This window comes from Phyllobates terribilis, unplaced genomic scaffold (assembly GCF_046119375.1).
Source record: "Phyllobates terribilis strain yellow unplaced genomic scaffold, ASM4611937v1 Scaffold_9__5_contigs__length_417890890, whole genome shotgun sequence".
Classification (NCBI taxonomy): domain Eukaryota; kingdom Metazoa; phylum Chordata; class Amphibia; order Anura; family Dendrobatidae; genus Phyllobates; species Phyllobates terribilis.
The window spans coordinates 155693718-155706217 of record NW_027362769.1 but is presented as its reverse complement, the minus strand read 5'-3'; the positions used below and the strand labels follow the sequence as shown (position 1 = coordinate 155706217).

Below are 12500 nucleotides of genomic sequence, written 5' to 3'. Positions count from 1 at the left end.
GATGATGATAACACTGGGTGACACAAGACAGGCAAAAAAAAAAAAGTTTCCTCTTACCCAGAGCTTCCCCTCCCTGACAACACACTGGGCTAATTATCTGTACATGGGACTCTGTAATCTTTGCAGTTTTTTTTTTAAGGAAAAGTTACAAAGTAACAGCAGCAGTCAGGAGACTTGGGGTCATCTGACAAAAGTGTGAAACTTACAAGAAGCCTGGAGTCTGATTGTCCTCCTGACTTCTCCAGAGTTCTGCAGTATCTGGAGATGGCTGCTGCAGCCTAAAGTCTCCATCAATTAAGGTGGACAAGATGTGTTTTAATTAAACTTTCCTAGACTCCACCTTAAATATTTTTTTTTTGCAGTTTACCATGTATTAGTATCAAATCCCTAAAACCAGTACCAGTCATTCATTGGTACAAAACCCTTCTGAAGGGGGTTCTTATTTTAGTGTGTGGTTCATTGATCCCTACACTGAGATACCGATCTATCTATCTATCTATCTATCTATCTATCTATCTATCTATCTATCTATCTATCTGTCTAATCTAACTATCATCTATTTTATACTTTTTATTTATCTGCTTTACATCTATAGTTCTATATAATCTATGAACATTCTATTATCTATCTCTCTAGCATCTATCTTCTATCTTTCTCATATCTACCATCTATCTTACACTTCTTATTTATCCACTTTACATCTAAAGTTGCATATAATCTATGAACATTCTATCTTTCAATCAAAAATCTCATACTTTTAATCTACTTTACATCTATATTTCCATATAATCTATGAACATTCTATCTATTTTCTATGTATCCATCTATCCTATCTGTTTTTATAACCATCTATATAACTTTTTCTTGCATCCACATATGATATAAAGTCAGATATTACTAAATAATCAAGAAGATAAATACACAACTCATCTTTACATTTACTCCAACTTCCCAAATACACTCACCACAGTGATTAGAATATTATATAACTACTATGTATCAAAATAAAACATATTCTATTCAATTTGTCAACACATGATGCAATATCTAACTACTATGTATCAAAATAAACATACTCTATTGAATGCACAGGTAAACTCATTTATTTTGACTATTGATTAAGCTCCAACCTTTACAATAACCACAAGATCTAAACTTCATGTCACACATTTCTTCCCCCCCACTCCATATGCAGGTGTGTACTGAAGTCTTATGGGAGTGCAAAATTCTTTTAATAGCTCCTTACACCTTGTGCTGCAAGTCTTGTACTTACACTATATCTTTCTGTTTAAGAGAAAAAGGAAATATGACCAATGATGAGAAAAATAACCCACAAAGCATGTGATGTGGAGAGAGATGACACACAATACACCTATGAAGCATGACCTGCAGCCAGCACAGCAGAGCTGACAACTTTAATATAAAAAGCAGCATTTGACAACTCTTCTTTTATGATACAATCCTTGACTTTGTTATGCAGTTATTATCAGGAGCAGCAGCAGCAGCACCAGGCTTTGCTAATGCCCCCACATACACAGAGTGGATACAAAATCAATAACCAACATTTAATAAAATGGACTCAGGGAACAGAAGTGGGAAACATTACATGTAATTGTAGCCTGGGCTCAGTCATTCTGGAGTGACATGGGAGGTCTTGGCTATGGAGGACCACCTTATAAACTGACAGACAAGCCTAAGCCAGTGGTCTGTGACTGGACATGGTGCCTATATTTTTTAATTACTAAAGATAAACAAATAGATGAAAGGAATGAAGGGTGGAGAATAGAAGTCTCTGGCTATACTAGAATCTCTATCTCACACCCCACGTTGACCACAGCAGGGTCCCAAAATGTAGATTGACCTCCCCCCTCTTCCTAATAAAATCACCCATTAAACTCAACTAGTGTTTACTGCAAGCAGCCTGGCACAGCACAGGTTAATAGTAATATAATGGACACAAGTTAAGAATCCACCGACCATTCATTAAAGCTCTTTAAAAAAAAAGTTTACTTGAGGTGAGGATTGGAAGAAGTAGGAAACTATGGAAGTAGCTAGTAGTCAAGGAAAACTGGCTGAGAAGTGGTCTTCCTCTTAGGAGTAGCCCCCCGACCACAATAGTTATAGCAATGCCTTGGCTTAAGGGGGATGTAGATGGCACAGCAGAGGCAAACACACACCCTGTAACCATCATTGTGCTGATTTCCAAGTTAGTAATTAATATTAGATCTACAATGGAGGCTGGGGCTCTGTGCTGGGCACCCAGACTGCTCTGTGAAGCAGAACCCCCTTTATATTGCAGCACCCCCTCCTCCCATACACATGCAAGGTCTGGGTGATTGTGACAAACAAGAAGCAAAAAAGTGACAAAGCTGCTATCTGCCAGGACAGAAGGGAAAGAGACTGGGGAGAAATAGTAATGCTTGTTTGTTGCTTGGACCCGGGGTAGCTGGAGCCAAGGGAGGGGGGCTTAGATAGCGCCCTGCATGGAGAGCAGCTGCTAGGGGAAGCCGTGTGCTGCTGAGCCCTGCAGAGCTGGAGAAGAAAGGGAATCTGGCACAGTGTGTCATTGCTGAGCTGCTCACACGAACCGTTATGTGAGAGACACAGACTTTTGTGAGCAGAAAGTTTCAGCCTGAAAAGCCAAAAGAAGCCCCCCAACTCCCTGCCCTACTCCACTCCCAGCCTGGATCAGGGGGGACCCACAGACCACACACACCCCAAGCTGAGACCCTTCTCTCACACTTAGAGGGGCGATCTGCCTGCAAGAGGAGAAGCTCAAGACCTCACAGCCCCTCACACTCAACTACTCAACTCTTTTGCACAAAGACGCACCGAGGCGCACAGCCCAGCACCCTCTCCAGATGCAAGGGGAAGGGGGTCTCCAGCAGTCCTTACCGTTTTTCCTCCTTGGATTGGCTTGTTTTCGCCTCTTACACCTGGGGCCATCCGCCATCATCTGCTTCATTGATAACAGTGGATCAGAAGCTAGTTCTCATGGACTCGACTGTATATCAGCAGCACGCAGACTCTATCAACCAAACACAGCACAGTGTGGGCATTGGTAGATCCCATTTAAACACAGGGCGCCAAATAATGCCCTAATTCTCCCGCAGACCCTTCTCTGGCTTCTTCCAGGGTCTCTCTCTCTCTCCCCTTTCACCCTCCTGCTTTGCAATGATCTCCTCTCCGTTGTCTTAAGGGTTGCACCAGATAAGACAAGAATTACATCTTGCAATCATGAGTCAAAGCTTCCCCCTCCATCCTCAGCCAGATCTTTGCACAACTTTGGGTGTTGAGTGTAATGGGATATACAGATCCTTGGATAGTAGTGACTGTAATTAAGCCTTGTGAACTCAGAGGCAGAGAGAGACACTGACACCCAGGCTGGAAGGCTCCGACCACATGTATTGGCAGAAGGCTATGCAAGAATCAAAGAGTGTCCCCCCTTCTGTGTGTAGCAGCCCTGGCTGTAGTGTCCACATAGAATGTAAGTGAAGGGGACTGTTTCTGTAGGGTCTTGTTTAGGGGGGTGTAAACTTTTATGTGTAGTAAGGAAAAAAAAAAGTTACATTTTAGATTGTATCTGTCAAAATGTTGGGGAGGGGGATAAGGGCAGCTTTAAAAGGGGGGCTTATGGAACAGATGTAACCCTTAAGACAAGGACAATTAACTCTTCCTGTGCAGAATGTTAGCCCAGATAACCCTTAATACAATTCTATCTATCACCTAAGCACGTTTTTTTTTTAACTTTTGCCAGTACAAACATTTTTCAAAGTGTGAATGAAGATTTACTAATAATATGGATTCCTAAAGGCTGTCTATAAACATAGAGCTCCAAACAAATGACGCACCCTCACTCACACTCACACTCAACCATACCAGGAAAAGATGTGTGTGTGTGTGTGTGTTAAAGCAAACAAACAATGTAACAACAAAAACTTTACATAAACACCAGCAAATATTAGAAACTGCACAGTGAAATGATTGTCAGACAGAATTCAACTTTTGCCTAAGATGAATGCTTGCAAAAATGTTCAGCTACATGAGAATGTAACATCAAATCACACACCATGCAAGATTATCTGCCTAAGGATCCATTTGTGTCTTAAACATAACCTAACTATATATAAAAATGCATATATATATATATATATATATATATATATATATATATATATATATATATATATGGAATGCAACAATGTATCAAAAGTGTAGAAGCGTCTGTGACTTTTGTTGGGCGAGAAAACAGAAAAATAAATATAAAATAAAATACAGAAATGAAACTCGCTTCAATTAACAGAAGAAAAAAAAAAAGCCCTGAGAAAAGTAAAGTGTTTCTGGGAAAGACTAAAGTCACAAGATGAACTAAAAACAGAATTTATGTAAATATTTCTCAGGGTGAAGTGATTAGAAAACTTTAAGGAGATACATATGTTGCATTGAAATCTTATTTCTGTTTCATTTAAGAATTCATATTTAAAAAATATGTATATTGCACTCCTATTACCTGCACTAACAGGTAGAAGAAGGGTCGCCAAGTATGTTGCATTATGTCTGGGGGTTGGGGGGGGGGTATCTGGATAAAATACATAAATGAGTCACCTACCTTTAAAGTCTTGTGGGCAGTTGGGTAGAGGTGCTGTACGGGGACATGAAGAAGTAGTGGACCTGGTGTATAAGAAGATGAGAATGATGACAGTAGCTCCTCAGAGAAGATAGAGGAAGGAAGGCCAGGCAGTCAGGGGAGGTAAGGAGGAACCGTTATTCCTGCTGGGCAGGTTAGGACTGATCTCTTACTGCCACTTCAGGAAACACAAACCTGGGGACGGACTGACGTGTTACGCTTTTCCTAATGACATTTTTTTCTTGTTGGTGGAGGAGACCCTGCTACTCACGCCACCTATCTTTATGGGGAGGGATAATTGAGCACCAAACGTGAGCATCATTTGCAAACGTGATCACTAAGTTTCTCCCTCTCTGGGAAAGGATCTGGGATAGATTATACCTTGAAGCCTCAGCAAAAGCTTAGGAGAAAAATTGAAATTCCACCTCCCTTATCCCCCCCCCCAATACCACCAAACACTTCTCTCTTCTCCCTTAACTCCCCCCCACCTCACCACCCCACCTCAACTCTTTCTCTCCTCCCCTCCACCACCCTCCCCAACCATCATCAAGTCCTTGCCATCATTGTCTTCGTCACTAAATCCTAGTGGATACAAGACTGGAAACATTTTGCACCAATCATGCATCTTAGAACCCAAAGGAACTTCAACTTTCCAAGGCTGCAATAATGAAGACCCTCAGATATTGAAGACCACTGCTCGTCTATGGGCTAACGCTTCACTGTGGATCCATTTGCTGATTATGTCCATTGTTTATCCATTTTTTCTCTGCTGTTTTTTTTATCTTTTTTTGTCTTTGTTTTGTATCTGGTGACCGCTTTGTGTTTATGTTGCATTGTATATTGTTTTGGAATGAAGATACATTGTTGCACTGATTTAGCAATCTATTTTTCCCCCCAAGGTTTTGTAGGTAACAGGTATAAGGTGGGATGGGGTTTAGAAGAAGTTTTTTTTTGGAGAGTTGGATAAATGTGATTAGATGTTTTATGTGTCATGATTCATGAATGGGGCTGAATAGTAACAAGTGAAGACATTTTCTATGTAGAGATTGTATTTTTTTTTAAACTGTATTCTTAATTGAATCATCAGTCAAAAAAGATTGTGATGTGACGTTGGGTTTCTTCAGCCAATCAGGTCCAAACACAGATATTCCCCACATCTGGAGTAGTCAGGACAGAGGAGCAATATTAACTAATTCAAGTCTGCATCCCAGGGGAGGACACTGAGCTTAAGTGTTTTAACCAGTGATCTGCTGCTGCCTCTTCACACACAGTCCACTGAGCAGTTCAGCTGTAAAACTCATGTGCTTTCTGTTAATCTTCTCAACAGGAGGAGAAAAATAATGTGGTTATTTAGAATTGCAAGGAAATCGATTTTTTTTCCTCTTTATATTTTGAATGATTAAGATTGTTTATTTCTAACTGAAGGAAGTTACATATTAAAGGGAAAATGAATGTAATATAGAGAGTTTTCAGAGAGTTATTTTTACAAGCTTCCACTGTTCATACATAGATAGATAGAAAATCTATGTATCTATCTATCTACTTATATAGATATGTTTTATTGTGTTATGTGTTCATTCTTTTGAAGTGATATGTTTTTAATCTTTTAGATATGTGCTTATATTACTTTACCATTAAATGTATATTACATATGTAATAAGCAGATACACACAAATAGATGTAAGGGTATGTAATTATTTTAAATTAAATATGTATAACTCCTCGTAAAGTATTTCTGTAATGCCTTTTACACCTGTATCTATCTATCCATCTATGTATCATCTATCTATCTATCTATCTATCTATCCCTCTATCTATCTATCTATCTATCTATCTATCTATCTATCTATCTATCCATCTATCTATTATCTATCTATCTATCCATCTATCTATCTATCTATCTAACTATCTATCTATTATCTATCTATCTCAACTATTTATCTAGTAATCAATCTAACTATGTGTCTGCTGTCTATTTATTTCCTATTTATCTAGCAATTTTTTTATGTATCCGATGTCTATTTTTCTACTTTTTTATCTATCTATCTATCTATCTATCTATCTATCTATCTCTCTGCTTTCTATCTATCTCTCTACTTTCTATCTATCTCTCTATCTGTCTCTCTATCTCTCTCTATCTCCCATTTTTACTTATATTGCTACCTATTTCTATCACTTTTAATTCAATGTAGAAGTTTCCTAGTAGTTATACGACCTGATTTGAGTGATTGCCATTGCCTCCTCTTACTCTGACATATTGATGCTGTGTCTTTTTTAAGTAATCTCTGCATACAAACATAACTTTTCTAGAGTTAAACACAGCACCTAATGTACAGACTATTTCATCCACGTCCATGGTTCACTTTTCACGAAGTAAAAATCCCCCGACAAATGAACGTGGGTCGTGCACTTGTGGAGCAGGGTGACCCTCTCTCCTCTCTGTTTATGTGGCTTGCCACTTGTGGACCTCCAGTTGTGACATAACAGCTGCCAGCATGTCCAGGCAACCGTCATCTCACAATGTAATGTTGGGAGTTGTAGTGCCACAGCAGCTGGGAGTCACAGGTCGCAGGTCCCCACTTATGCTGGATGATGGGGTCTCACACCGCGGGTCTTGTAATCGGTAAAATTAAGGAAACAGTGGAGGAGAAGTGAGCAGATCAGCCGGGTCTACTGCTTCTTCCTTTTTTATGGTTGTGTCGAGTTGCTGATTTTTACCTTGTGATGACACAATGTGAGAAGTGCTGTGTGCACAATATGTGTCAGCACCGAGGACAAGAGGCAAAGGAAGCCGCAGGTGTGTGAACTGCAACAATGTACATACATCATCCGGCATAAATCTGACATAGAAGAATCTGGATACAGAATAGAGAAGCTGTCTCCTGAGACTGACAGTGCAGAGAACATGTCATATGCTTACACTGTCTGTAGTATTATCTAATTCCAATAATATTATCTATCTATATATCTATTATGTATTATCTATCGGCCCATCAATCTATCCATCTATCTATTCATCTATCTGCATGTCTCTATATCTATCTATCTATTGCATCTCCATTATCTATCACCAGATTTCACAACACAGACTGCCTATATCAATAGATGTCTTACACATGAGGAGATTGGTGTACTTACTGTGAATTTAACTCTGGCTGGATAAAATACCCATTTTACTATCAGGTAGGATTTTCAAAGTAAGTACATCAGTCTTATCAGATCTAATATATTTAATACATTATGCAGTATGTATTGTATTGTATTGTGAAATTTGGTGACAAATCCCCTTTAAAGTTAGCTTTCTTTCTCTCTTTCTTTCTTCCTCTCTTTATTTCTTTCCGTCCATCCACCCATCCATCCATCCTTCCTTTCTCTTTCTTGCTGTTTCCATCCATCCATCCTGCGTCTTTCTTTCTTTCCATCCATCCTGCATCTTTCTTTCTTTCTTTCTTTCTTTCTTTCTTTCTTTCTTTCTTTCTTTCTTTCTTTCTCTCTCTTTCTTTCCATCCATCCATCCATCCATCCATCCATCCATCCATCCATCATCCTCTCTTTCTTTCCATCCATCCTTCCTCTTTCTTTCTTTCTTTCTTTCTTTCTTTCCATCCATCCTTCATCTTTCTTTCTTTCTTTCTTTCTTTCTTTCTTTCTTTCTTTCTTTCTTTCTTTCTTTCTTTCTTTCTCTCTCTTTCTTTCCATCCATCCATCCATCCATCCATCCATCCCTCATCCTCTCTTTCTTTCCATCCATCCTTCCTCTTTCTTTCTTTCTTTCTTTCTTTCTTTCTTTCTTTCTTTCTTTCTTTCTTTCTCTCTCTATATAACAGATTAGTGACACGGGAAGGGTCAATTATTCTCAAGGCTGCTCTTTTTTTTCCCTCCTGTTGAACTAATGTTTGTTTCCAGATTTTTAGGGCTAATTATCCCAAATTCTGGGACTAGTTTGGTTTTACTAATCCTCATGGATGACTCCAAAGTTGAAAGATAGGAGAAATATGATCTTCTGTGAAATACAATCATATCTTCTGGGCAAACACTGGAATAATGACTAATTCCAGATGAAGGGGGGTCACTGTTGTGTTTGGCTTCCCCTCCACTCACAGGACCCAGAGCTGGGGAGGTGGGGGTGTTGTGGCATTGAGTGCAGGCATCACATCTGTAATGAAGTGAGCTCACATTAGTGGTAGGACAGGACCATGCTGGGTCTATTGAGGCCAAGTTGGGCCTGATTGACCCCCACACCTCCCACCCTATGTATAAAAAAAACATGTTTGCTGTATCATGGTGAAAAGGAAGTTATTCTCTGGTGTGATGGTTAAAAAAAATGACAATTGTCAGCTTTTCCACTTCTCCAAATGCACCAAGCACAATGATATGTGAATAAGAGAGGAAATGTTCTAATGTAAAACCCTTGCTCAGAAATGTCTGAGAGCACCAGGAAAAAGAAACCCTGAGCATATGTTGGGATCAATAGCCTGGGTCTGGACTCATCCATTCTCCTCCCTAGTTTGCAGACAGCCCCCCCTTCTCTATTATGAGACAGGGTGGGCAGTATGGATGCACTGGTTACTATACAGGGACTGGAGTGTGGTGTCTGCTGAGTACATGTCAGACCTGACAGAAGGTGCCTGGGAGCAGCTGTTGCTTCCTCTGCTTGTGACTCACTTGGGAATCCCAGGTCATTCCACACAAGCCCCTAACTCTGTGTTCTCAGTCCTGCAGCCTTCCCCTCCTATATCCTCCTGTGTGCCCTCACTGTGCCCAATCATCATTGCAAGCCTAATATTCTGCTCTGCACTCCCACCTCACACTCCCTGCTGCACCCAGGCCCCCTCCCTGTCCACAATTATCTGATTAATGTCTGCACTTGGTATATTCAGCCTCTATAGATCCGACTGAGCTGATCCCTATGCTGAGGGGGGGTTGCCAGGATAGAAAAAAAAAACTCTCAGAAGCAGCACCTTTCCATATCAAGAAAAAACTGCTAAGCTGTAATACCACACATGGCCTATAGATAGGGGTGGCGCTGTTTTCTTGAACGAAATGCAGTTCTTTTTTCAAAACGCTTATATCCCGATTTCTAGGCAATTTTCTGCAATCACCAGAACAATAATGATAAAGAGGCTTAATTCCACTCTATTAGTGCCAGGGAGTAAGAGAAATCATTGGCATTCAGAAAGCTATTAAAAAAAAAATTGGGGTCTCAAATCTAATTTCTGACCTCATTGATAGGAGAGCTGTACATATCCGAGGAGATTATAATCAGGGGTGAACTATAATGGGTGCAGGGTTTGCAATCAGCACCTGGACCCTGGAACTTAAGGGGGCCTAAAAGGTCACTTTGGCCCATATGAAAAGACCATTACTATTAAAGACTTGAGCTTTTGCATTGGGGCCCACAAGTTTCAAGTTAGGCCCCTGATTATAATGAGTAGAGATAAGCGAACCCGAATTGTAAAGTTCGGGGTTCATATGTGCTGAACTCCGAACACGGCCTTCTCCTGGAGAGAGACGGATAGAGAGAGAGAGATTTCTTGCTCCAAAGTTCGGGTCCCCATTGATTTCGATGTAGCTCGGGTTCAGGTTCAAGTTCGGGTACAGTTCTGGTACCAGAACCCGAACTTCCATGGGTCAGCTCATCCCTAATAATGATAGGAAGATAATGGTGAATGAGTGAGTAACTCAACATAATGTGCAGCTAGGACTCAGATCAAACCCAGAAGGTGCACAAAGGCACCTCTGCCACATAAGAGTATATGTATGTAAAGGTGCCCATACACCTTAGAAAGCTGATGTCCAGACGCCACTGGGTTCAGATGAGCGTGCATGTGCCTTTAGTGGGGACAGTGGAGTCAGCAGCTGGTAGACATCTCTCCTGGAGGAAAGACATTTTGTGATATTCTCCCTAGCACTAAAGCACCTCTAGCTAGCTAAAAGTACCACCCATCTCTACTATTAGGAATACTGAAATAAAACATACTTGATTTTTTCCCCCCTTTAAAAATGTAAAAGATCCCTATGCATATTAAATGTTCAGCTGGTTCTGTCCAATCCCTGCCTTTAGACACGACACATGGTAGGTGTGTGGTCCTCCTACAGATTATACATTGGGGCTTAAGAATTTACATTGTAGTATAATGTGACTTAAACCTGTCATGGCTCCAGGGCTGGGCTTTGTGTCTTGCTTCCCTGATGGCCAGCTCCCTCTGTTCCTGTGTACATTAGGTTATAAGAATAATTCTGGCATACTCATCTGATGTCACATCCTTAGGCTTTTTTAGTCTGGTTCAGGTGGTGGCATGCCGTCTGAGTATTCAGGTAGTTTGCAGAATACTGATACCTTAGTTCTGGGCTCTGCTACACCTTAGTCTCCTGACTTGGTTTATACAAATATAACTCCAGCAACACATATCTAAATTAAATTCTAAAAACAATCACTTGCATACTAGCAACAAACCTAAGCATGTCCTGACTAATATAGTTATAACTCTCTGTTGGGTTCAGGTACCTCAAGCATCAAGTGTTTATCTTGATTAAACTGGCTCTGCTATAACACTGGGCCCTGCTGTTCCAAGATGCCTACTTAAATACTCACTTCTGCTGTTCTAAAATGCCTGTCTATGTACTCAACTCTGCTGTTCCAAGGTACTTCAGTCCACATCTAAGGTGCCATCCTGCATTCCCAGCTCTGCTGTTCCAAGGTGCTTCAGTTCACATTCAAGGTGCCATTCAACATACCCAGCTCTGCTGTTCCAAGGGGCTTCAGTCCACATCCAAGGTGCCATCCTGCATTCCCAGCTCTGCTGTTCCAAGGTGCTTCAGTCCACATCCAAGGTGCCATCCTGCATTCCCAGCTCTGTCGTTCCAATATGCTTCAGTCCACATCCAAAGTGCCATCCTGCATACCCAGCTCCGCTGTTCCAAGGTCCTTCAGTCCACACCCAAGGTGCCATCCTGCATACACAGCTCTTGTGTTCCTGTCTACACCAACGCCTCCAGTCTGTGTTGCACATTCAGACCTGTGATTTTGAGAATCCACTCCACCAGGTGAGCTATAACACAGCATCAAACCATCCATGAAAACATTGAAAACATACAGAGTCAAAAAATTAACTAGATCAAAAGGAAAGGGACCCTTACCCACAAAGCGCTCCATGCTTCAGTACCCCCCTACATCTCCTCCCTTGTCTCAGTTTTCCACCCTACACGTGCCCTCCATTCTGCCAATGACTTAAAACTAAACTCCTCCATAATCCGAACTTCCCACTCCCGTCTCCAAGATTTCTCGCGTGCTGCGCCAATTCTTTGGAATGCATTACTCAGGACAGTTCGACTAATTCCCAATACCCACAATTTCAAGCGGACCCTAAAAACCCATTTCTTTAGACTGGGGTATCGCCTCCACACACTATCTGTCCGTCCCAGTTTTCCCCCATATTAAAATCTTCTTCAATTTCAGGTTCATACCAACCATGTACTTAATAGCCTCGGTCAGGACTGTACACACACTGGCAGGGCACCAGGCAAATGTATTATTTATCCTATATAGTATATCAAGGCTGCATTATACAATATATGTACATTTTACCTTTTGTGTCCCCCATTTCCTCATAGACTGTAAGCTTGCGAGCAGGGCCCTCACTCCGTTCGATATGAGATATGCTTATTCTGTATTGTCTGCATAAGTCCCCCCTAAAATTTGTAAAGTGCTGCGGAATATGTTGGTGCTATAAAAATAAAAATTATTATTATTATTATATTTTCTCCTTTAAGAAGAATCCTCCAAGGCTTGCAAGTTTTCAGATTACTATGGGTCCCAGATGAGGTTTTAGGATGTTTCTGTTTTTTTTTCTTATCCACCTATGGGTGTATT

At 40.7% G+C, this 12500-nt stretch overlaps 1 protein-coding gene and 1 long non-coding RNA gene across 11 annotated transcripts in view; one reads left to right on the top strand and one right to left on the bottom strand.

The window, feature by feature from the left end:
• The window catches only part of ZEB2 (zinc finger E-box binding homeobox 2), a 174886-nt gene extending 169810 nt beyond the window's left edge, over positions 1 to 5076 (bottom strand). For 2 of the 10 annotated variants that reach the window (XM_073647226.1, XM_073647230.1), the window contains exons 1-2: positions 4610 to 5059; positions 2896 to 3028 (exon numbers count right to left, since the gene is read on the bottom strand). In XM_073647226.1, coding sequence (XP_073503327.1) covers positions 2896 to 2965 — 70 coding nt within the window. In that variant the 5' untranslated portion in view covers positions 2966 to 3028; positions 4610 to 5059. Of the gene's footprint in view, positions 1 to 57; positions 86 to 206; positions 307 to 2895; positions 3508 to 4609 lie in introns of those variants that run through there. The other 8 variants (XM_073647227.1, XM_073647232.1, XM_073647235.1 and 5 more) reach the window with 7 other exon arrangements.
• LOC141161814 (uncharacterized) overlaps positions 2042 to 12500 on the top strand; it is a 23019-nt gene continuing 12560 nt past the window's right edge. The window contains exon 1 of the long non-coding RNA XR_012250685.1: positions 2042 to 3487. This is a non-coding gene — a long non-coding RNA (uncharacterized lncRNA). The remainder of the gene's footprint in view (positions 3488 to 12500) is intronic.